The following is a 24,097-nucleotide window of genomic DNA, read 5'->3' on the forward strand; positions in this document are numbered from 1 at the left end:
CATTTGCAGCCCTGTATTCTAGCTTCTCTATATATGCAAACTCAATAATATGTATTGGATGGATGAATAAACATGAAACAGTTCACTCACTTTGGATACCTCCTAAGTGCCAGGATCACACAGAACTTGTGGCACGTGGCAGAACTGAGACACTCATTCAGGTTTGCTGGGCTCCCATGCCCATTCTCTGTCCACGTAGCACATGGCCCGGTCTAGCCAGGGGGCAAAAGGCTGCAACAGGGGAGCTGAAGGTCAGTGTGGGAAGTGCAGGAGTTAAAGAGCAAGGGCAATTAGCAGAATTGCCCTCTGCCCGGCCCTCAGCCCTCTCCCCACTCTGTACTCTCCCTAATGATCTCATCTACACATATGGCTTCCACTCTGTCCATCTGCTGGTTCACGAGGAAGGAATGAAGGGCGCTGTTCAGGCTGTGGGTTCCCAATGCTCTGATCATGTCGATATTATGTTGTTAAGTCACTAGTCATTTGTCCATCAAACGTTGTTGGGCCCTTCCATTTGCTATGGATGCTAGTGGCAATTGATACAAACATGAAAAACACAGTCAATTGTAAAAATCTCATCATCTTCTTAGAAGCAGAGAGGCTAAGACAGAGAAACAAATGGCTACAACAGAAATAAGTGCTACAACAGAGCTGGTCGCTAGGTACTACTTAACCAGGCAAGGAAAGTAAACCTGCAGTTGCCTCCTAGGTTATGATAAGTCATTCCATCCAAACTCCTTCCAGGATCTGTCCTGCCAACCTCTCTGACCTTCTGGGCTTCGGCCACATGCACCCACTTTTGGTTCACAAGGTGGCCAAACTCCTTCCTGCCATAGTACTTTGCCCCTGCTATTCCCACAGCCCAGCATGCTCTTTCTCTAGTCTCTGCTTCCAGGGCTTAGCTCTGTGATAAGCAAGCGTGGGAAACAACTTACATGAGGAGGAGGCCTTCCCAGGCTGCCCTTGCCATTCATTCTTTGTCGCATCGGCTAATTCTCCCTCTACTCCCAGCACTAATCACCATCTAAAAGTCAGTATAGTTCAGTGGGTAAGAGCATGGGCTCTACACGAGGCAGCTTGGGTTCTAGTCGCAGTTCTGATATTTTACTAGCTAAGTAACCTTGGGCTAGTTATTTCACCTTTCTGCATCTCACTTTTCTCATCTGAAGACGGGGATGATAACAACGGCATGCGTAGCTCCTAGCATACTATTGTGGGGATTAACTGAGGATATATGGAAAGCATTAATAGCGCCCGGCACTTAGGAGGTGCGTAACAAGTCCAAAACGACTGAATTGTCTCATGTTTATTCATCCATCCAATACATATTATTGAGTTTGCATATAGAGAGACGCTAGGATGCAGGGCTGGGAATACAAGTGTGAACAGGACAGGCCCAGCCTCCGTCCACAGGGAGCTCACTGCCTGTTTGAACCATTTCCCTTGATGACACAGATGTGCATTTTGTAAACTTATAAACTCTTGCATGGAGATCATCTAAACTTTTCCTCTTCATTCTCGTTTCTATCCTCCTTGTACCCCACTTCCTATCTCAAGTCTCGTAGTGTCCAGGAGGCACCCATGGCTAGTGTCTTATTATGGCTTGAGATGACACATCAGTCTATGCATTTTTACACCCATTTTATTTGTTTGTTGCTTGTAGTTGTATTCTTTCCTTTAGTGTTAGAATCAATTAGAAGTTTAGCTAATTAGGAAACGTTAAACGTTCACCAGGAGACGACAAAAGCAGGATAATAGCTAAAAGCCCTACCTCTTGGCTTCTTCATGTTCTGCTCTTATTGCTTAGATGGTTCCACAGCCACTCGAATCACCCCTTTCCCCAAGTCTGCCTAATTTCTTCTCACCTCTCAGAAGTCTTCCCCAATTTTCCGCGACAATGGCTTGTGAATAGACCTTGTACTCGCCCTACAGTAAGACTTACATTCCACAGCAGGTAACTGTCTACGCTCCCGTCTCCCGCACTAGTCTGCATGTACCATGTGGCCTGGCCCATCGTTTTTGTCGTCTTCACCATTGTATCCTCCACCCAGCAGTACCTTCTTACTGTTAACAAGTAGTGTTCTTTATGCACAAATTGAACTTAGGTAGAGGACAAGAACCAACAAAGCAGGTAAATTAGGAAGCAATGATGTGTATTGTGTTACAAAGGGTCTATTCACTTTATAAAAGGACTGTTTGTAGAATTCCATTGAGTAGGAGTCAGTGTTATTGCTATTAAAAATACCCCCAAATCTCAATGGTTTAATATCCACAAAAAGCTTTCTCTATTAGGTAACAGTCATTAGAATGTTCAATGAACAGCTTTCCAAATCTTGTGGCTCCACCATCCCTTATGCCCTTGGGGTCCTCTACTGGGTCCTCTGCATTTGGCTGGCTGATGAGGAGAGAGAGAAAGAAGAGAATCGCTCAGGAGGTTTTCTTCTGGTCACACCTGGAAGTGGCACCTATCACTTCCCATCCCATGGACCGCAACTCAGTTACATGGCTGCACAAACTGCTAGGGAAGTTGAGAAAAACGTTCTAGCTGTGTGCCCAGGCGGAAAGGGAAATATGTCTACTGATGTCTACCGCTTTGGCTTTGCAGACGAACTCGTGTGATCAAAATTTAAGTCTTTGCCTCGAACTCATCGAACAAGTTGCCAAAGTGCAGGGACAACTCTTTGGAGTCCTCACTGCAACAGCTCAAGAAGGTGAGAATGGCCAGAGCTTGCCCATGCGGTTCTCCCTCTTTTTTGGCTTTTCTTTGTGCTCTCTGAGTTGGTGTGGTTGGATTTCTCTGCCCTGATTTATGGATTCTTTTAGGAGGACATTATGATGGTGTGGAGGTAATCAAATCACGCCTTTTGCCTTGGCTGGAGGCCTCCTTTACTGCTGCTTCCCTGGGAAAACCTGTTAGCAGCAAGGCCCCCTTTCCACAGGTAAGGATGCTAAAGGATTCCCCTTGACTTTCAGCAGGCTCTGGGAACTCAAACATATGGAGGATATGGTTTTGGCCTAGTGAGGGGCTCAACTCTACTTAGGGAGTTGGGACATAGGTATGAAAGGTGAGTTTCTGTTTACAGTAGTATGCGGCACAGCGGACTGAGTTTTCCCTTAAGACAGGCCTGCATTCAAATCTCAGCTTTGCCTCCTCACTAGTGGTGTGACTTCAGGCAAATCAATGAGCCTCTGCTTCCTCCGCTATGACAAGGGCCTGGTGGTGACCTACACCTGGGACATTGCTTGGCTCACACTAGACATTAAATAGTAACTTTTAAATAACAAATCAGTCACCCAGATAGTTAGGGTACCACGGGTGCTCAGAAGGGAAAGAGATCATTAGATGGGGGAAACTCGGTATTCTGAAAGAGTGAAATAAAACTAACTGGAAACTTACGAGATAAGAACACTCAGTTCTGGTAGACTGACAAAGGGAATCACAATGTGTTGTTGACATTGGTGGTTCCCATGGGACAGTGTCCGTGTTGTAACAGTTGAAGACCAGACCGGAAAGAGAACATAAATAGCTTGCCTAAGGCATTGGCATCGTTATGGCTGGGGAAGCAAAACATTAGTAACCTGGATTTGAAACGTTTATATGCATTTACTTAAGTTCTTTCTCAAATCAAAGCCTGTTGAGCAGGCTGTTATAAGCAACAGGGCCTTAGAGGCAGTGGCTGAAGGATTCCCGTCTGGAGATCTCTGGGCAAAATTCTGCTTCCTCTTCTGTGGTCCTGGGCAGGTTGCCTAAACTTTTACGTCATCGTGTCCTCATTTGCTGAATGGAGACAATGCTTTTACTGGTTTAATAGGGTCATTGTGAGAATCCGAGTGCTAAGTACTCTATAGACAGCAGTTGTCTTTAAGCAGTTTTTTTTTCCCCCTGGGGATTTTCATATGCTTCTTAGATTCTTTACCCCCTATGTGTGTTATTCTGGGTATAGAGATATAGGATGATATTTCAATATCTTTTTTTTTTAAATTGAGGTATAACTTAGCTACAGTGAAATCCATGGGTTGATGAATTTTGACACATGCACGTATCCATGTAACTCACACCCCTATTAAGATCCAAACCGATTCCATCAGCATTCCTGTGCCACTTCCCAGCCACCTCCTTCCACCCCCAAGGCAACCACTCTTCCGATTTTACCAGTCTAGATTAATTTTGCCTGCACTAGAACTGCATGTAGATGGAACCATACATTAGGGGCTTTATTTCTTTTGCTCAGCCTACTGTTTTTGCAATCTGTCTGTCTATGTTGTTTTATATATTCAGACTAATTTTTGATGTGTATATCATTGCAGGTCATGTTTGATAAGGAGAAGCAAAAGGAGTCTGGTGTTCAGGGTTGGAATATAAAACAATTAGACTCTGAGCTGAACTCAACTCGTAATCAACTCAACCAGGTTCAAGACGAGTAAGAGGAATGCAAGTTATCTTTTTTTCAAAAAGAATTGTTTGTTCTTCATTTAATTTTTAAGTTTGAAAGGAGAATAATGGCTCATGTAAAATGTAGACATTTGCTAATAAGTAATGTGTGTGTGTGTGTATTGGGAGTCAGTGTCTTTGAATCTGGGGACAGGATTTCTATATTATGTCATGATCCCCAAGATCCTGCTCCCCTTGGCTCCATTCCCGGAGCTCCTTCTTCTCCATAAGCTCATTATCAGCCATATTTATAAACGGAGAAATATTGTTACATGAAAATCTATTCAAGACGCAGAAGGGAAGGGTGAAGGAGGGTGTAAGATCAGGTAAAGAGAAAAATTAAGAGAGAGAACAAAAGCAAGATGAAGCAGGCTGCATCTATCTGTCAGTTGTACGCATTTATGGGATGGGATGGAGGGATCAGACTCTTTAAAGAATGAACAATTCGAGACATTGGAATAACGATTAGATATAAAAATGTGTTTTTAAAAAGTGAAGCAATGCCAGGCAGCAACAGATATCAGATGCACGCTATGTGCAAAGCCAGGGTAACAAGTTTAAGGAATCACTGCCAAGAAAATCCCAAACTTTGGCTTGTACTTGAGGAAGTTAGACATGTGTGTATGAAACTGCATTCAACGGACCTAACACAAATACAGCAATAAGGTGTTACCCTTACCACAGCATTGCTCCACTGCTGACGTATATGGGACAGCGAGGAATGGTTTCTTTCTTTTTTTTTTTAATTTTATTTTTTAATTTATTGGGGTGACAATTGTTAGTAAAATTACATAGATTTCAGGTGTGCAATTCTGTATCACATCATCCATAAATCACACTGTGGTTTCTTAACTAGTTATGGCTTGTGATGGAATAGGGTGTGGCGTTCTGCCTTGTTCTCTGTTGAGATTTCCTTCTAAGGAAACCATCTCAAAAGATTTAGTTCTGCCTGATTAGAAAATACAAATTTCTTTCTCAAAATGCATACAGCAAAGTGTCAAAATGAAAATCACCCTGTGAATCTCATCCCTGTTAATATTCTGGTATATTTTACTGCAGATATTTTTCTTTGTGTGTATTTGCATGCACACACAGAGTTACCTCCACACACTCCCATTCATTATTTTGATTGGGACTATCATCAATAAGCAGTTTTATAGCTGCAGCAAAGTTTACAAATGTAATGTACGAAGAGCATAATTCCTCTAAATTTCTGCAACTTATTTCAACTAATGTCATCTGGTTTGGAGTGAGGGGGATCCTTAAATTTCCCACTTCTTTTCTGGTTTATTGTAGTTCCTTTTATGTAAATATTCAGTTAATTCCAAGCTCAAACTTCTGTTAGGGGCTGTGTTTCCCCTGTCAAGGGGGGGTCATTGCCCTCCTCCTTCCTTAGACTGGCATCTAGGGGTCGAGGGGTGCTTGCATGCTCTCCTGGCGCTGGAGGAGAGGGCCTTTTGGTCTGGTACTGCCCGCTGGGTTCTTGCTGTCCTCAGTTACACCTGGGCACTGGTGTCTTGTGCTGAAGGGTGGTGAGATATGTTTTGTCTGGTTAGGTCTCCGTGGACATTTGCTGGCCACTGCTGCTGATGACCTGGTCCCTCCATTTGCCTCTAGTTGTGAGGCAGGGCTTCGAGTCTTTGCTGGCTCTTGACGTCTATCAGCACCAATAGGAGCCAGGAATCCCTCTCTGCCACTATGGCTCTGTAGTTACCTATGAGGGGCACTGTGGACCAAGAAACTATGACTGCATGCATTTGTTAAAACTGGTTATGTGGAAATTATTGCAAATACAGAAACTTTGTAAGAATGGTACTAAGAACATCCACATACCCTTTCATACACTTTGGCCCTATTTGCTTTATCATTTTTGTGTGTGTGTTCTCTTTATCTATATATTAATACACACATCCCCCGTCCCCACCCTCCGTGTGAAAGTTGCACACAGGTAGGTGCTTGTTGCTTTTCCCCAGATTTCCTAAATTTGTTTCGTTTTGAATCCACCTATGGTTCTTATTCTGTTTTTATATAAGGCATCACGAATGCCTTATATAAAATGCCTTATATAAAGGCATTCGTGATGCCTTATATAAAAACAGAATATGAACCATAGGTGGATTCAAAACAAAACACCTATGGAGGCTGTTCCCTACATTGTAGGGCAGGCAGCCAGCTCTAGGCTCCCTCTCTTACTCTGCCTACTTGTCTCTAAAGCCAGGATGCTGCCTGCTGTAGAATGAATGGTCCACCCAAGGAGGTTCCCATGTTTGGTTATGACTCAGTTCCAAAGGTGTGAATTCCAATACAGTGCTGGATGGAGACAGATCTGCCCAGGTTTGATGAGCTCTAAACGAGGGAAGACCACTAGATTTTATGCCTGGAATCTGGTTAGGTATCTCGCTTTTCCTCGTTTCCTACATCCAATCTATTAGAACATCCAGTTGAATCTGCCCCCTAAGCATCTCCCACATTTGTCCCTTTCTTTCTATTCTACTGCCATTGCCCTGATACCTCTTGCCTCAACCCATTGCTTTCCAACTCGCTTTCCTGTTTCCATTCTTGCTCTACTAAGACCCATTTTCCACATAGTAATTATAGATATATTTTTATTGTATCAAGTCACTCCCCTGCTGACAAGCTGCTAGTTGCCTCCTAGGAAACAATTCTAAACTCCTTCCCAGGGCTGTCACAACTATGCATGAACTGGCCTGACCTCTCACTCCACCCTCGTCTCCAGCCAGGTTCTTCTCGCCTAGTCCACTGTCTACTGCTTCACTTGGAGGCCTTTGCCTGTGCTCTTTCAGGAAAATGGACGTCTTCCGCTGGCTCTTTGCATTGTTGGCTTTTTATTATCCTTCAGATCGCAGCTTAAATGTGACTTTCTCAAAGTCTGTCTGTGACCACTCTACGTTGAAAGGTCTTTCCTCTTTCCCCTTCACAATGATCTGAGAATCACACTGACCCCAATTTGTAACTTTGAAAAAATTTGTTTGCATATTTATGATCCACTGGACTGGAAGCTCCAAAGGGTTACTGTCTTGTGTTGCTATTTTGACACTGACGTGTCTCCAGCACCCAGCATCACGCCTGGCACATAGTAAATGCTCAAGAATTTGCTCAATGAATGAATAAATCTGTAAGAAATTTAAATAAATATTAACCTGCTTAAAACAATTCTTGGCACCTGAAGTACCTCCCTTTCTTCTCTCTGTATGTCATCCAAGGGCACCAAATTAGCATGTATGTTTGCTTGCATGTATATGTGCTTACACGTGAATACCATGTCTTGAGAGGAAAAAAAAATTACTTTATTCTTGTTTATATTTTCCTTCCTTTCTTAGTCTAGTTTCTTCTTTTAATTTTCTACAGTTTTCTCTTGATAAGAATGTTCATTTTCCCATATAAACTTTTAAAACCTGTCACATATTCACATTTGAATTTTAGATCACAACAATTTCCTTCCAATCTCCTGGAGGCCTATTGTGAAGTTATTGCTACTATGGCTTTGTTTTAGACTTTAGACATTTTGTTCATTTCGGGGGGTAACGAGATGAATAAAATACAATTTTTGCCTTCAAGTAGTTCACAGTGTGTTTGTAATGAGTCAATAAACGTGAACCGAGTGTTGGAGGAGCTCAGGAGAAGGGGAGACAAGCTTGGCTTGAGAGAGTCGAGGATGGTATGTGGAGTGGCATTGGCAGGATGAGGAAGACTGGTGTGAGTTTAGAAGACAGTTGCACCCTCTTCGCCTCAGGACCGCTGTGATGAAAGAGCCTGGACGTTCTAAGGAAGTAGGGAGAGCTAAGTCAGGAAACCTTTGCCAGCCCGTGATCTCTCCCTGCACTAGGACATCGTAATTGAGAACCATTGATTGGTCTTCATCCAATGTCATCCATCACACTCCCTTTTCCTTTTAAATTTAGATAGACTTCAAGAAATAGTATGATTTATTATGATTTGCCTACAATGGAGAGAGTCCTTCACACTAATGGTGTCTGAGCTACATGGAAAAGTTGGGAAACTCGTTCTTAATAAGTGATGGAAGTCAGAGGCAGGAAGACACGAAATACTTGGTAGTCAGGTGTAATTGTGGAGGGCTTTCTTTATAGGTGGGCAAATAATATTTTTTTACATTTAGGAAGTCTGGGAAAATTAAATCCATGGCAACTCTACTGTGCAAAATAATGAGAATAGATGGTAGTATATTGTAGAAAAACAAAGATTTTTATAGAGTGAGGCAATCTGGGAATTTGGTGTAATTAGAGCAGATGAACTAGGATGGTGAGAAGGAGGAATTGAACAAGTTTCTTTGTCCTTTACATTTTAATATTAATAATTATTACATAGTCTTTTAGGGCTAGTAGCTTTGTAATCTCTTTGTGTTTGATGTTGAGAAAGGATGCTAGCATGTTTTTGCATACAAGTAGTGCCCCGTACTATTTGCAATATTATCTGATTGAATGCAGATGTCTTATAATTTGATCTTGTTTTTGTTGAATTTATATCATATGCGAAAAATTCCTGAGAGAACCTATGTCTTGATTTAGAAAGTCTGCCAATTCTGGAAAATCTGTCTTTAGTTACTGATTTCTTTTACAGTCTGGCTGAAACTGAAAATACTCTTGAAGAAACCAAGAACAGATAGGCCATATCCCTTTTGGCTGCAGAGGAGGAAATAAAGCAGCTAAGAAATCAGTAAGAAAAAGAAATGACAGGATTACTGCAGCCTGCTGATTAATCTTCGAATTTAGCTTTTTTTTTTTTTCCATTACAATATGAAAGAATCTGTTCACGTTGAAAGAGGAAAGGGAGCAATATTTTTATTAGTGTTTCATATATTTTTCTTACTACGAAAACATTACCTATCTACTAGAGAAAAGTTTCAAAGTACAATATAGTATGAAGGAAACTAAAATCCCTCTCATAATTCCAAAACCAGTTACCATTACCATTTGACATTTCTTCCAATTCATACATTAAAAATAGTGTTAAGACTGCAAAATAAGTATGTTTACAATTTTAGATCCCATTTTTTCTCTTAACATTGTTTTTTTATCTATTACTAAGACAAAAATGCTGCAGAACTTAGTTTTGAATAGATGTTCCATCATTTGGGTATTTCCCTAATACTGACTATTTATTTTGATACCAATTTTCAACACTGGAAATAACATTGTGGTAATTTCTGTGGCAAGTCTTAGTTTAGATTTCAGGTTATTCTCCAAAGATACATTTCTAGAAGGGGAAATGGACACTGATCCTTTAAGATTATACTTTCTTTGATCTTAATTTTGATTTTTTTCCCACAAAAAGAACAAGTAGAAATTGTATTAAAATACATATATGTAAATACATATATGAATACCGTTCTATTGTCTTTACACATGTTCCAATTGTTCTGATTTCTTCAGGAATACCAATAAATATTGACTTGGAACTAATGTTTTCCACTTCTATCTCTCCTCTAATTATTTTAATCTCTTATTCCTATTTTACACCTTCTCAAATACATTGATCATACTACTCAGTGATTTCCAATAACCCTGATTCTGTTCTTTACTGTTTGTAGCACAGCTTTTAATTCTGCTATTGCATTTTTTAGCTTCTTATATCCTTCTCAGTCTTACCCCTTACCTTTTTCATCTTACACCGTTGTCTTTTCATCACAGCATGTCCTCTTCTTATGGTTTTTGCTTCTGTTTTATGGTGGCCATGCCTCTTTGTATCTTTATAAAGGTGTCAATTTTATTTCCAAAGCGTTGTTTGTTTCTGTAATACATTATTTTCGTAGGTCCACACTTCCACCTAGTTCTGAGGATGTTATTCAATTTCCATTGTAGTTTTCCCCATATTCCATCTGTTTAGAGAATGGAAGTTCTGACGAGGATAGCAGATTATGTTTTTGTCCAGCTCAGGACTAGGTTTTGGAGGTCAAATATTTCCAGAGTTTTGTGCAGTTAAGATCAGTCCAATATAGAACAGTATGACTATAGGCTCGTTCTGCTTTTGCTAGAGATCTGCATGCCTCTCTTCTCTTCAAGAGCCTTTTCCCATGCAAACTGCAGACATGGAGTGGCTCCCTGACTCTGGCAAGTCTACTTTCCTACGTATCTCTAATTGCTAATTCCTATGTATTTCCATCAGTTTCCCCAATGCAATAATAGCATACGAAGTAGAGTAGCCTCTGTCGTTAAGTATGCCGAATGTTGCTTATTACCTTTTCCTACGTCCCTCCCTCCCTCTCTTTTCTTTTTTCCTTGAAATTTTGTGTGTGTGTGTGTGTGTGTGTGTGTGTGTGTGTGTCTGTTCAGGCTTAAATCTCTTCAAGCCCAAGAGGAGGCCCGCAACAGGAACTCAGAGCGTAGAGGCTCATTGCGTAGGAGCAGCGAGCAGCGCGGTGCAGAGTCTAAAGGCTCCCAGCCTCGGAGCCCGGAGCAGAGGAGGTTGGAGCAGAGGAGATCCGAGTGGGGCTCCGACGAGCGCAGCTGGGACAACCGCAGCTCCGACAAGCGCAGTTCGGATAAGCGGAACGCAGAAGCGATATGCGATTATGAGAAACAGATCCGAACGCTGAAGGACGAGATCGCCGCTCTGTGTGCTGAAAAATCTGCACTCCAAGGAAGGTTCGACACATTCTCACAGACACTTTCCTTTAAGTTCCTTTTGTTGGTGATACAAGCCTGGCATGGAAAACAAAGTAAAATGACATGCCTGAACGCAAACCCCAACAATATGAATATGGGAAGCTTTGAATCCTAAAGGGCTTTCTCTGACTGCACCCTTCCAGGGTGAGAAAACACCCCCTGGGTCCCCAGGACTTAGGCACTAACTGATCTGGGTCTGACGACGAGGCTTAAGGAATGAAACTGAGACGTATGAGAAAGGGAAATTCTTTGGCTTGAAACCAGATTTGAGTGGGCCTATAATGCAAGAATGAATGTTCCATGATATGAAGGTCTCTGGGTCCTCCCTCCCTCCAGGGATGACCAGCTGTCATTCTACTGGAGGGTAGTTCCTTTTTATAGCTCCCTGTGTTTGATAGCTGTGTAGGTACGTGTTTTTGTGAAATTCCTTTCTAGCAATGGACAGAACGTTACAACAGGTCATTCAGCTAGTGTTAAGTGAGGACAAAGCAAGTATGTTTCTGTTTGGAGTTGCTGCATTTTCCTTGTTCTAACGTTCCCTCCCTCCCCCCATGCCCTGGTTCCGGCTATCAAAGTCACCACCGCACCCTATTCCCCTAAATGGCACGTTAGTCTTTCATTTTTGGGACTCACTCCGCCAGTGTTGTGCTGCTACCGCCTTGTACTGGCTCCTAGGAGTGGATTCTGGGCATTTTTGCCTAACTCTGCGTTCCGTGACATCACATGGATAGCTTGAAATCGGCCATGGGTGGAGTATTTGTTGCACCATGGAATTGGCAAACACTATAAATGAGGGCTTCCTTCCCGCCTTTAGAGTCCGCTTTGCACTGCCATTTACCCCATGGTTTCTTCTACATGGGCCCCCTGCTATGGTGCTTTCCAATTCCAATCCACATGTATTAGCTCACCTGATCGTCCAACCTCCATCCCTACCTTGAAGTAGAGCAAAAATTATGTGGGTGAAAGCTGAGGCTCTGGAGAGGAGAAATGATTGCAGACGCTGTCACTGCTGTGACATGGAGAAGCTGGGACTGCAACATAAATCTTCTTTCACATAAGGCTCATGTGGTGTGAGCTCTTATACCATAACGCCTACCGAGGTGTTGGGGCACGAAATGCTGAAAATCTGACTTCTTTTTTTAAGTCTGGCTCTTGCTATCTGTCACTCTAGGACAGCCAATTAACTTTCCTGAGGTTCAAGTCCCTCATCTGTAAAATGGCCAACAATCAACGCTGGCTTCACAGGGCTGCTTAAAGGATACGTTGTTGAGGTGCTCAATGAGTGAAAGGGTTTTACCAATTCTAATGCACCATGCAAATAAATAGCGAGTCTCGTTTTGTGGTTGTGGTCACGTCTGAGGCCTCGTGGATTCACAGTGCCTCTGACAGGCCTAGTGGAGAGGTCAGGAAGGCAGCTGCGTTCCCCGCCTGCAGGGGCGCCTGGCTCCTTAGTATCGTTTGCAGTTTATGTGGGGAGGAGCAGCAGAGTCCAGGAAGGACAGAGAAGTGAAGTGAATCAGAGTGCCTCCCTGCTGATTCTTGCTTATCAACAGGTCTGCCGGGAGCCGGTCTCCTAGCCCTGCCCCTCGTGGCCGCAGCCACAGCCGCAGCCGCAGCCCCAGCCGTAGCCGCAGCCACAGCCGCAGCCGCAGTCAGAGCCGCAACCACAGCCCCAGCCGTAGCCGCAGCCACAGCCGCAGCCGCAGTCAGAGCCGCAACCACAGCCCCAGCCGTAGCCGCAACCACAGCCCCAGCCGTAGCCACAACCGCAGCCGCAGCTGCAGCCGCAGCCGTAGCCACAGCCGCAGCCACAGCCGCAGCCAGAGCCCTAGCCGCAGCCGGGCGGGCAGTCCCTCAGCAGCAGTGGTGAAGATCAGGACCCCGTCTCCGAATCGCGCCCGACTCTCCAGTGCGGCGCGCAAGGCTGCCCTCCTGTCCCGGTTCAGCGATGCGTATTCCCAGGCCCGCCTGGACGCCCAGCGCCTGTTGCGGTGCTGCATCGACAAAACCGAGACCTTGCAGCGTATCATTTACATCGCCACAGTGGTATGTGACACTCCAGCTGCGCTGCAGAGGTCCTTGGGCGCAGCGGGGACACAAGTTTTGGTTAACTAAACAGCACAGCTTAAAAAGACTAGTAGAGCTTGAGGTCCCTGCAAGACGGTGGGATTTCCCTCCCGCCCTCCTTTCTTCCTTTCTTCCTTCCATTGCAAGTGTTTAGGATGAGTCATTTTTCACAATCACTATTCGTATATATTAATATCGATACTGACCAGACATTTGTTGAAGTATTCATAGCTGTAGGACTATCTCAGATGGGTACATACTAAATTGATTTGCACTGAATCTTCTAACTGGACACAGGTGCACCAGTGGATATATTATTGCTAATGGCTATCATTTGATTGTTTTCCTTCAGTTCTTAGAAATATCAGAAGGCCGTGATTGTGTTAACTCTTCTGTTTATTTAATTAAGAGTAGTTGCTAAAGCTGCCAACATATCAGCTACTTGAGTATCGCAGATTAAAAAGTGCTCATATATAATCCTAAATCCCAAAGCAAATGCGTTTGTTCCTTGAGTACCAGATTGAGCTGCTTTCTCACTTATGAGAACAGTTAAATGTTAAAACAATAGAACAGAACATTGGTGTGGGAGCAAAATAATCAGAATCTACTGAACTTTATGCTGTATTTATTCATTTATATCAGAGGTCAGCAAACTAGCACCTGTGGGCCATAGCTGTCCCTGGCCTGTATTTCTAAGAGCAATACCACCTGAGAGTTAAGAATATGAGAAGGGTTTTACATTTTTAAAGGGTAGTAAAAAAAAGTGAGAAAGATACTATGTCTAAAGCCTAAAATATATACTATCCGGCTTTTTACAGAAAAAGTTTGCATGCTCCTTGTTTATATAATTAAGAATCACTTTCTGAGTTGGTTAAAGTTCTATAAGCATAGAGACCATGTCTTTCACGCATACCTAAGTTTTCCCAATGCCGACTACGTAACAGCCGTTTCATACATAATTCTTGAATTGTTTATATGCCAGATAACATGCCAGACCTTTGATGTGTGTCTATGTACTGCATAAACCCTAGATTGACCATTTTCTCTCATTTCTTCACCAGTAGTATGGTATTACTATGACAGCATAGCAACAACTAGCATCTTTCCAGTATTTACATAATCACAGATGATTTATTTCTTTGAATCTGTACCGTCCTGCTTCCTGCACTCAGGATTACCAGAATGATGGTCTGCTGTCTTGAAATTAATGAACGTGGATAGTCATATATGTATTTATTTAAAAATTGAGGTGTGTATGTTCTCCCAGATTAAAAATAGTTTTGACCAACTGTGTTTAGTTATTAGAAGATCCATGTGATGTTGAATTTTTGATGGGTATTCTTTCTTCATTTCTTGCTCTGCACATCTTTGCCCCCCTCCTCTCACCAAATAAATTTACTGCAATTTTTATGCGCAGGAGGCATTTCACGTAGCTAAAATGGCATTCAGACATTTCAAGATCCGTGTGAGGAAATCGTTGACACCGTCTTATGCGGGGACGAATGACTTTGAGGATGCTGTTTTGGATTATATCCTTTGTCATCTTGATCTGTATGATTCCCAAAGCAGTGTAAACGTAAGTGTTGGGTCTCTTATTGGGGACGGTTTGCTGCTGCTGACCTTTACACCGAATACTAATGACGCAGAAGTCCATTCAGTGCTTAGTATTGCTTCTGTGTAACAGAAGAGCAGAAATGAGCAGCACCCAATTTACTTTGTAGAACCAGCCATTATTGGCTGTTTTTTTTCTTAGACATTTGATGGGGAAAAGTATTCTGAACTTTATAGTTCTGTTCTTTAGACTCTTATGACTGGAAGCTAGAATGTCATAGTGCTTAAGAGCAAAAATTTTGGGATAGGTAGGTGTGGATTTGCAACCTGGCTCTGCCACTTACTAGCTGTGTGACCTTGCACTTTTACTTAACCTCTCTGTGCCTTAGTTTTGTAATCTTTACATGGGAACAACAATGGTCATGACCTCATAGAGTTCTCAAGAAGAGTAAACGAAAGAAAGAGGGTAATTTGCTTAGCATAAGATTTGGCACGGAGTAGGCTCTCAATAAAAGCAAGCTATTACAATAATTATTATTATGACAGATTATGAACAAGTCAGAGTTCTGTGTTGGCACATACCTTGCCCAGAATAAAAAGAAATAAGGAAAGGATAAATAAAATCTATTAAGTGTTTTTTCTTTAGTTTTTTTTCTTTTTTATTTTTGAGACTCTCTTGAGGCCTTTAGTTTGTCATTTGTACTCTGTCATCTCTTCTCCTTCCCTATCAGTGAGGCTTTCTCCTTTTAGCACATGTACTCCTTCTCTACTGTAAGTTGTTTTTACTCCCATGCTCTTTTCCCACCTTCCATCAGTCATAATATCCTTAGGATTGTCAGTTTCATGTCACAGGTTGGTAACAAGGTGATACTATCTTTTTGTTTTTCAGGATGTGATCCGAGCCATGAATATCAACCCCAAGATTTCATTCCCTCCGGAAGTTGACTTTTGCCTCCTCAGAAACTTCATCCAGGAGATATGCTCCATTGCCTTTGAAATGCAGACGTTAGAGCCACCCTTAGATATTGCATTTGGGGCCGATGGAGAGGTTTTCAATGATTGCAAGTAAGAGACATAGGAGCAGAAGCTAAGGGATTCTTTATAAATAAATGACCTTGTCTCTATTCCCTGGGAACAATTTAGGGAAAAAGGACTCTGGGTGGGGAAATCAACAGACACCACCTGATTTCCAGGCCCTGCCGTGTACTTCCCGGTACTACAGGGCAGGGCCCTCTCCTGGGGTCATTTTCTTTCTCAGCCAAACTGATTCAGGAGGGATAAGATGATTTCCATTCAACATATTGATCTTGGGGAGAACTAATGATTACCTAGAGCCTCTCTGGGCCTTTTTAAAAGAAAGGTACTATATAAATACAAGTGTGTATTATAATACGTTTTATTGTTTAAAAATTTGTTTCTTATTGAGGTAACATTGACATATAACATCATATTAGTTTTAGGTATACAACATAATGATGTGATATTTGCATATATTGTGAAATGATCACCACAGTAAGTCTAGTTAACATCTGTTACCATACATAGTGACAAAATTGTTTTTCTTGTGATGAGAACTTTTAAGATTTACTCTCTTAGCAACTTTCAAACATGCAGTACAGTGTTATTAACTATAGTCACCATACTGTACATTACATCCCTATGACTTATTTATTTTATAGCTGGAAGTTTGTACCTTTTGATCCCCTTAACCCATTTTACCTTTCCCCATGCCTCTGGCAACCATCAATCTGTTCTCTGTATTTATGAGCTTGGTTTTTGTTTGTTTTTTAGATTCCACATATAAGTGAGATCATATGGTATTTATCTTTCTCTCTCTTATATCTATTAGCATAATACCCTCTAGGTCCATCCACATTGTCACAAATGTCAAGATTTCATTATTTTTATGGCTAAATAATCCATTATATATACGTGTATGTGTGTGTATCTATACAGAGGGTGAGAAAAAATGTATACACATTTTAAGAAAGGAAAACTGTATTAAAATTGTAATACTCAATATATGTCAATAACAAGAGATGAACACAAGTCACGTTTGACTTCTGCAATTACAAGAGGAGCTCAAAGTGGTTACCATCAGCGTCCAGACACTTCTGATTATGGTAAACTACTGCCTGAGCAATGATGACCAAAGTGCCCACTTATATACATTTTTTTGGCACCCCTGGTATGTGTGTATATCTATATGCATGCCACATCTTCCTTATCCATTCATCCGTTGATGGACACTTATGTTGTTTCCATATCTTGGCTATTGTAAATAATGCCGCAATGAACATAGGGTAATACTTCTTTTTGAATTATTGTTTTGGAATTTCTTCGGATAAATACCCAGAAGTGGAATTTCTGGATCATATGGTAGTTCTATTTTTATTCTTTTGAAGAACCTCCATACTACGTATATCTTCTTTGGAAAATTGTGTATTCAGATTCTCTGCCCATTTTTTAATCAGATTGTTTGGGGTTTTTTGCTTTTGTTGGTTTTTATTGCATTACTTAGGCCAGATTTCTGAAAATGTGGTGTATGGGTCACCTGCATCAGAATTACTCAAGTACTTGTTAAAAATGCAGATTCCTGGATCACACTCCATGACAGTTTTGCAGTATAGGCCTGGGGTGGAGCTGAGGAATCTGTAATTTAACAAGCGCCCAGGTATTCCTTCTGCACACTAACATTTGGAAATCACTGCTCCAGACTCTTTTATCTAGGAACACTAGATTTCTACCAATTTTTACATGGTAAATGTTTCCTTTATAAATTAGAAGAACTTTAATTTAGAACATTTTACTGAAATTGTATGAGATCTCTGGAGATTATCCTGGAGGAGGCCACGCTGATGGTTAAGAACAGGCTCTGGTGTCAAACTGCCTGGGTTCTAATCCTGGCTCCACCACGAATCAGCTCTACAGGCTTAGGCAGCTACATTTTTACTTAATTTTTACTTAATTTTCCTGTTCCTTAGTTTCTTCTGTCAAATGGAAGCAAGAATAATACCTATTTCCTAGGGCTATAGAAAGTCCATTGAGATCATTCAGATAAAGTACTTAAGGACGCCGGCTGGCATGTAGCGTGCTCTCAGGAAACGTTAGCTCTGGGTCTTTGCTCAGGTTGTAGAGTTAGGGGTTGGTGGCAGTCCCCTATTCCTACCAGCTTGTGACGATGGAGACCATATAGCTTTATTTTGCTTATACAAATCACAACGATGGCATTTCCAATTGCCTTGTAGCATGTCATATTTTCTTGCCATCTCCCAGCTTCTAGGTTCTTTCAGATGACTGCTGCCAGCATGCATCCCCTCGTGGAAGAGCTGAATATTAGAACATTACACTGCCCGTTGGATCTTTTTGATTCTCTTACAGAACACACAATATCTGCATGCCTCGTTTTTAAATTCCTTTTTCCTTAGAGCATTCATGGTCCCACTCGGAAATATTCACCCATTTCAGTTTATGGGTTCTGCACATTTCCCAGACCTCTGGCAGGCCTCCTGCTTCCGTGCCTTAATCAGAGGGAACATGCAGCCTCTTGGGGCTCTCTGTGGTCTGTGCTCCTGTGTGGCTGTGGAGTGGAAACTGGAGTTGCTAGGAACAGTTGGATTTGGCTCTGCTTCTAGGATTTCACAAAACAAGTCTAATGCTTTTCCTTTTCATTCTCTCTTTTTTACTTTGGCAGCCTTTCACACAGTAAAAGCATTACTTAAATTCTCCTCCTTCTGATCTCATGGCTTCAGGTTTTTTCCTATGAAGGGGGATTTGAGACTTCCTGACAAATGAATGGGTTTCCTTGGCCTGTTCTCCATGCTCTTCTGGGCATTCCTTTTTAAGAAAGTGTCTACACTGCGTGGCATCCCATACTTTGAAGTGAGGACTAACATGTTTTCCATTTTTATTCTCTATTAATTCAGCTAATTTGTAGTAGTTTTTTCTTTTTGTCAGCCATATGACACTGTTCACTCGTTTTGAGTTCAACTGAAATCTGTTATATTTTTACTTGTGCTGTGACTAAGCCATTTATCACTTTTATCTGTGCAGTTAAATGCTTTTTGGACTCAATTGGAGGACCCATAGGTATCCCCATTACATTGGATCTGATTAGATGCAGCTTATTGTTCCAGCCAGTTAAGCTGTTTTCTGATACTGTCATCTGTTTGTTTTTTTTTCCTACCTACTTCCCACCTTTGGACAAATTTTCTATATTTCATGCAGATCATTGCTGAATGTATTGATTTATCGCAGGATTGATTGATAGGCTGTCACCAAGAGAGGGACCAAGAGAGAGAGAGAGACCTTTTTATCTTTATTCATGTTCCCATTGACTCATTAATTACCCCACTTTAGATATGATCATTGAACCCCTCTACTTAAGTTAATCACCCATTTATACTTCTCTTATTTTGTCTGCAAGTGTACATGAGAAATCTTGTAGGAAGCCTATAGGACTTCACATAGTCTCTAGGATTTCCCTGAATTGCAACTCTTGTAATCCTGAGAAGAGAAGGACAAGATTAGTCTGACATGACTTGTTCTCAGTGAGTCCCTGTCTGGTCCTCGTTCATCACTGGTTCATATTCTAAGAGCCCACAACCATCTCTTTAATAATAGCATGAGGATCCATATTTATCTAGACCTGAGCTTAATCCAAACGAAAATTTACACTGATGTCCCCCTGCCCAGTTATGCCACATAATTGCTTACCTTCTCTTTCTCCTTCTTTTGTGTGTTTAAAACAGGTACCGTCGCAGCTATGACTCCGATCTCACTGCCCCCTTGGTCTTCTATCATGTGTGGCCTGCGCTTATGGAGAATGACACTGTCATCATGAAGGGAGAGGCTGTCACCAAGAGAGGGGCTTTTGTACGGATGCCTTGCATAGTGAAAATTCATCCCAAGTGTTTGATTCACAAGTTCGAGAACATTTATAAACCCAGAGATTCTATAAAAGAAGTTTATAAAGAGTTGTTTGATAAAATTTCATATAAAGGAGAGGAAAGGGACAAGCAGGGAAAGAACAAATTCTTTTCTTTGATTCATTCATGATTCTTCATAATTTCCTGGCAGTAATTTCTTTGCCTGTTGTTTTATTTATTTATAAGATGGAACGAGTCATATCTACCTCCTCCATCTTAGCTATATTATGCTATTATAAGTGCTAAGCCCTTTAGTCACCTTATTGGAGGCCTTCTGTAACTCTAAGCATTTGAAATTAATTAGTTAACCTTCAGGGAACAGATGCCAAATTTTTACTGACAATTCTCTATTTTTGGAAAACAATGAATGTGCCCTGTTCTCTCCTTGGTATGATGTGTAGAGAGGGGAGGGATGGAGAAAAGCGGGGCAGAAGACTTGGGGAGAGAAGAGCCAATCACCTTTGGAAGGTTGCTTCCTGTATACATTGGTTATAGAACACGCTAAATAGTTGGGCAGCCTTCAAAATAGTCTTAGGTATGCAAGTGTGTGAGTGTGTGTTGTGGTGGGATTGGGTGTTGAAACTGCTGGCCATGGGTGCGTGCATATTCTGTATAGTGAACATTAGGGAGTTTTGACCATCCATTCCTAGAGTTAAGTAACTCCTGAAGTGAAGCTCCTTTGTCCAGAGCAAAGCCACCACCTGCGTGGTCTCAGTTCCTGTTCTCTTTGAACTAGAGAATAGGGGACATGTGTCATGGCAGCTTTTCATCCGTATAGTGGAGAAAGGGAGTAGTGCATTTTAAAAGAATTTAAGAATAGGGTTTTTGCAGCTTAAGCAGCCCACTGCAGCTAATTGTATCGCAATAAAATATTTTGTGCTATGGAAGTTGAACCCATAGAAATTGGGTTGTGTTGATCTGACAACTACACATTCTCTGCAACGAGTAAGCTCATAAAACATGATTCTTGTCCCTATAATAATCACCCTCTGTTAAGAAACTCTTATTGTAAACTGTCTGTAGTACAATTTGGAAGGGAGGGAGAGGAAATAGCCACTATTCTTATTTTCTGTTTCAAATAGCAATTGCCTTTTTTTCCCTTCTCTCCCATCAAACATATCACCAACATTTGCCCAAGCTTAAACTCAAGCTTCTTCTCATTAAAATGAGAATACCCTAAAAGGAAGAACTTGGAAAAGGAAAAATTTGAATGAAGGGAAATTTTTAAGGATTTTACTGATGAAATCTCATTATAGTGGATATAGTTCTCCTCTTATTCATTAAATTAGTTGGAGAGTAGATGGGCAGCAGTGGTGATTCAGTCACTCATTCATTAATCACTTCATTCAACAATAGTTATGTATTCAGTAGTTATTTATGACCCAAACACTGTGTTTAGGGGCTGAAGTTCCCCCAATGAATAAAACAGACACAAATCCCTGCCCACGGGGAGCTTACATTCTCCAACACTTGCAAACTTAATGTAATTTCTAACAACTTAATCATCAAAACAAAATTCTACTAGCACCAAGAGTTTGAAAACTCTCAAGTTCATTGTAATGGGATTTCTATTTTAGAAACACTCTAAAGGTGTTGTCAAATATCGGGCAACTGTAGGAAATGAAGGGAGTGTACCTTATGCTAATGACCAGGCAAGTGTAATCATATCAGCAAAACCTTGGTCTGTGGGATATGCATATTGTTTTAAACTATGTGCGTTTTCACGGACTATTGACTGATTTTTTTTTGATATGTTAAATATTATATATTTATTAACATCAACAAATTCAATTTGATTTTTTTTTTTCTCTCTCTTCGTAGTGGAATTCGGTGCAGTCTGTAAGTCGGTGTCGAAGCAGGAGTTTAAGTCCCATCTCCCCCTGTACTCCCATTGGTTTAAGCACGGTACATATCTAATCATTTTCACACAAAATCATCCTATTGTCGACATTTTTTTCTTCAACAGTCACCTATAAAAGAGGTGATTATAAGTCTATAGGTAGAAAGAGAACCTATCGCAATTACCCTGAATGGATTTTTATACTACCTTGGGAGAAGGAATTTATTATTCTAGAAAGAAGGAAGTAGAGGTAGCTTTTTTCTGACTTAGTTGAAAGACTAATAGACTTTACTTATTTCATAGTTTTATGAATGAAAATGGGGTATTAGGTATCAGTCTTCTGAACAGAGAATGGGACACCTTGGTTAACTGACCTCGGCACAGGTCCCAGCTTTTTCTGGAACTTAGTGTATGATTCGGAGAAATTGCTCAAATGGTTTGGCTTTGGATATTTTATAAAGGGCATTGCAGGGATCAATTTTCTTCTCAACTTCAAAGTCGGAAGAATAAGGTTAGTCTCTTTGTATATTAGTTCTTGGGAGGATTACTAATACTCTGTCAAACAAAAAAAATAGTAAAAATATCTCTGAAAACTAAAAATGTTATTATAATTCACCATTGTTATTTATTCAACAAATACTATTTAATCAATGCCTTTTGAATGCAGGGCTGGACCAAGACATGTGGACACCAAATAGGCTAACAAAGTGCTGTGCCTTCCAATAAAGCACTTTAAAATATTTGTTCAACCTTATTTTAGGGAGAATGGTGAAGGAGAACCACATCTGGCAACACTCCCCTTCTCTGAAATTATCTCTAGCAATGCAGCTCTAACCCCAAATGTCTAAACCCCCCTCGGCAAAACAAAAACCAAAACCCCTGCGGTTAATAAGACTCTACTTTCTTACTGAGTTTAGTGAGCATCTGTTGGTACTCTAGCATGCTCCTTTATCAAACGTTTTTTCCCTCCCTGTATCTGATGAACGCTAGACTTATGGTGGGATTGGCACATAAAAATGGCTAAAACATGGTCTCTTCCCTGAATGGGTTTCAATATAGGAAATTTAATGTGATGTAAGCAAAGTAACTGAATGTGGTATATGATACAATCTATAAAAGAGGCACAAAGCATCACAGAGTAGGTAGAGCTTCCTCCTGGATGTTAGTGAGGACGGGGTTCAGCTTGATCTGGCAGAATTTCAGTGAGCTGTGAAATTGGGGAGGAAAAGCCACATGAAGCAAATGGCCTGACAATGGAAACGACTTGCATCTAACACAGTTCTTTTGCTCTTAGAGATTTTAATATAACTTACTTGTCTTTATTCATGGATAATATTTATAGTAGGTAAAAGCAAAAGGAGAGTGCATTTAGTGGATCGATGAATAAGAAGGAAATCTTGAGAGTTTTATACTGAAAGAATCACAATTCTCCTCATTCTAAGAGGAAATGGCACGTTAGAAAAAGGAGTGATTTAGACCCTGCTGTGCTTACAGCCATGGCGAAGTTTACCTCTGGAGGCTCACTGGAAGGCTGTTAATGGGCGCTGTCCCTCTGCAATAAACCCCTACACGTGTCTCAACCACCTCCTCTCTCCTACTTTTTGCCTAGTTTTAGAGGAGAACAAGACATATTCTCAAAGGTGAAACTGCTACCAAAATTCTGTCCCTTTCCACCATCCTCTCCTTACCACAAGACTGGTACACCTGCAAAATGAAAGACAAATATTTTTAGTTAGTCTGGATTTTTGGCATATTTGAGGTCTTGCATCCAGAACAGCTTCCATCTTTGTTAGTGTCTATTTATGTGAAGTGTTTGAGCAACAATGATGCCCGCAGTCAGTTATTTCTGAGCCGTAACAGCATTGTAGGTGCAGGTGGTGGCTTTTGCTTAGTGAAAGCAAAGGTGAGATTTGAACAATGCTTTTCTTCTGGCCGCCCAGTGACCCTCTTTAATAAGGCAGGATTTTGAACACGAGATAATTCATATAAAGGATCTGCCAGGCAGTATTTGCTTATTTTAGCTTTAATTAGTTAATAATAATAATAATAATAATAATTTTCTGGAAAGCTTTTAATTCAGGATGTCCACTGAGCATCCAATCTCAAAGTCTTTAACAACCATTAACAAAGCAAAAGCAATAAAAACTAGGCTACTGAGTCCAGCTTTCAATTAACAATATAATTTAAACTAAGTTGAGTGTCCATTTACTTCAGGAAATTAAAAAGGAATCCCAGTGCCCAACCTTGGGGTGGGGGGGGGAAGCATAGTTCTAAGTGTCTCCGAGCAACCATTTAGCTGGTTTTAGAAAAAAGTGTCAAAAGGATTAATTCATCAAGCTCCATCTACTATGTGATTCACATTACACTTTTATATTTTCTAGGTATCTCGAAGCCGCAGTCCTTCTCCAATAAGATGCGGATTGCCAAGTAAGTGGCATGATTTAGATGGAACAGTTTTCTGCTTTCTGATGCTCTTTCTGCAGCAAAATCTTTTGCTTCCTATGGAACGTCTTTTACCTCCATCTCATACCTTTCATTTCTGGGAAGATGGTACCGGAGCAGGTCCCATGAGTGACACAGGAGGAGCTTAGAACTGAGAGATTTTATTGACGTAAACTTAGATGAATTAACCTGC

General features: G+C 41.0%; 1 protein-coding gene across 6 annotated transcripts in view; it reads left to right on the forward strand.

Annotated features, from left to right (window-relative positions):
- The window catches only part of LOC117022022 (mitochondria-eating protein-like), a 160,640-nt gene that overhangs the window by 129,341 nt on the left and 7,202 nt on the right, over positions 1-24,097 (forward strand). For all 6 annotated transcript variants that reach the window (XR_004422985.1, XR_004422984.1, XR_004422983.1 and 3 more), the window contains 10 exons: positions 2,606-2,711; positions 2,824-2,939; positions 4,309-4,421; positions 10,744-11,055; positions 12,630-13,122; positions 14,561-14,719; positions 15,584-15,759; positions 19,446-19,569; positions 21,444-21,527; positions 23,844-23,889. Coding sequence is in view for 1 of the 6 variants with exons in the window: in XM_033105601.1 (XP_032961492.1) it covers positions 2,606-2,711; positions 2,824-2,939; positions 4,309-4,421; positions 10,744-11,055; positions 12,630-13,122; positions 14,561-14,719; positions 15,584-15,759; positions 19,446-19,569; positions 21,444-21,527; positions 23,844-23,889 (1,729 nt within the window). In the remaining 5 variants the exon portion in view is untranslated. The remainder of the gene's footprint in view (positions 1-2,605; positions 2,712-2,823; positions 2,940-4,308; positions 4,422-10,743; positions 11,056-12,629; positions 13,123-14,560; positions 14,720-15,583; positions 15,760-19,445; positions 19,570-21,443; positions 21,528-23,843; positions 23,890-24,097) is intronic.

The sequence above is a fragment of the Rhinolophus ferrumequinum genome, chromosome 5, assembly GCF_004115265.2.
Source record: "Rhinolophus ferrumequinum isolate MPI-CBG mRhiFer1 chromosome 5, mRhiFer1_v1.p, whole genome shotgun sequence".
Classification (NCBI taxonomy): Eukaryota; Metazoa; Chordata; class Mammalia; order Chiroptera; family Rhinolophidae; genus Rhinolophus; species Rhinolophus ferrumequinum.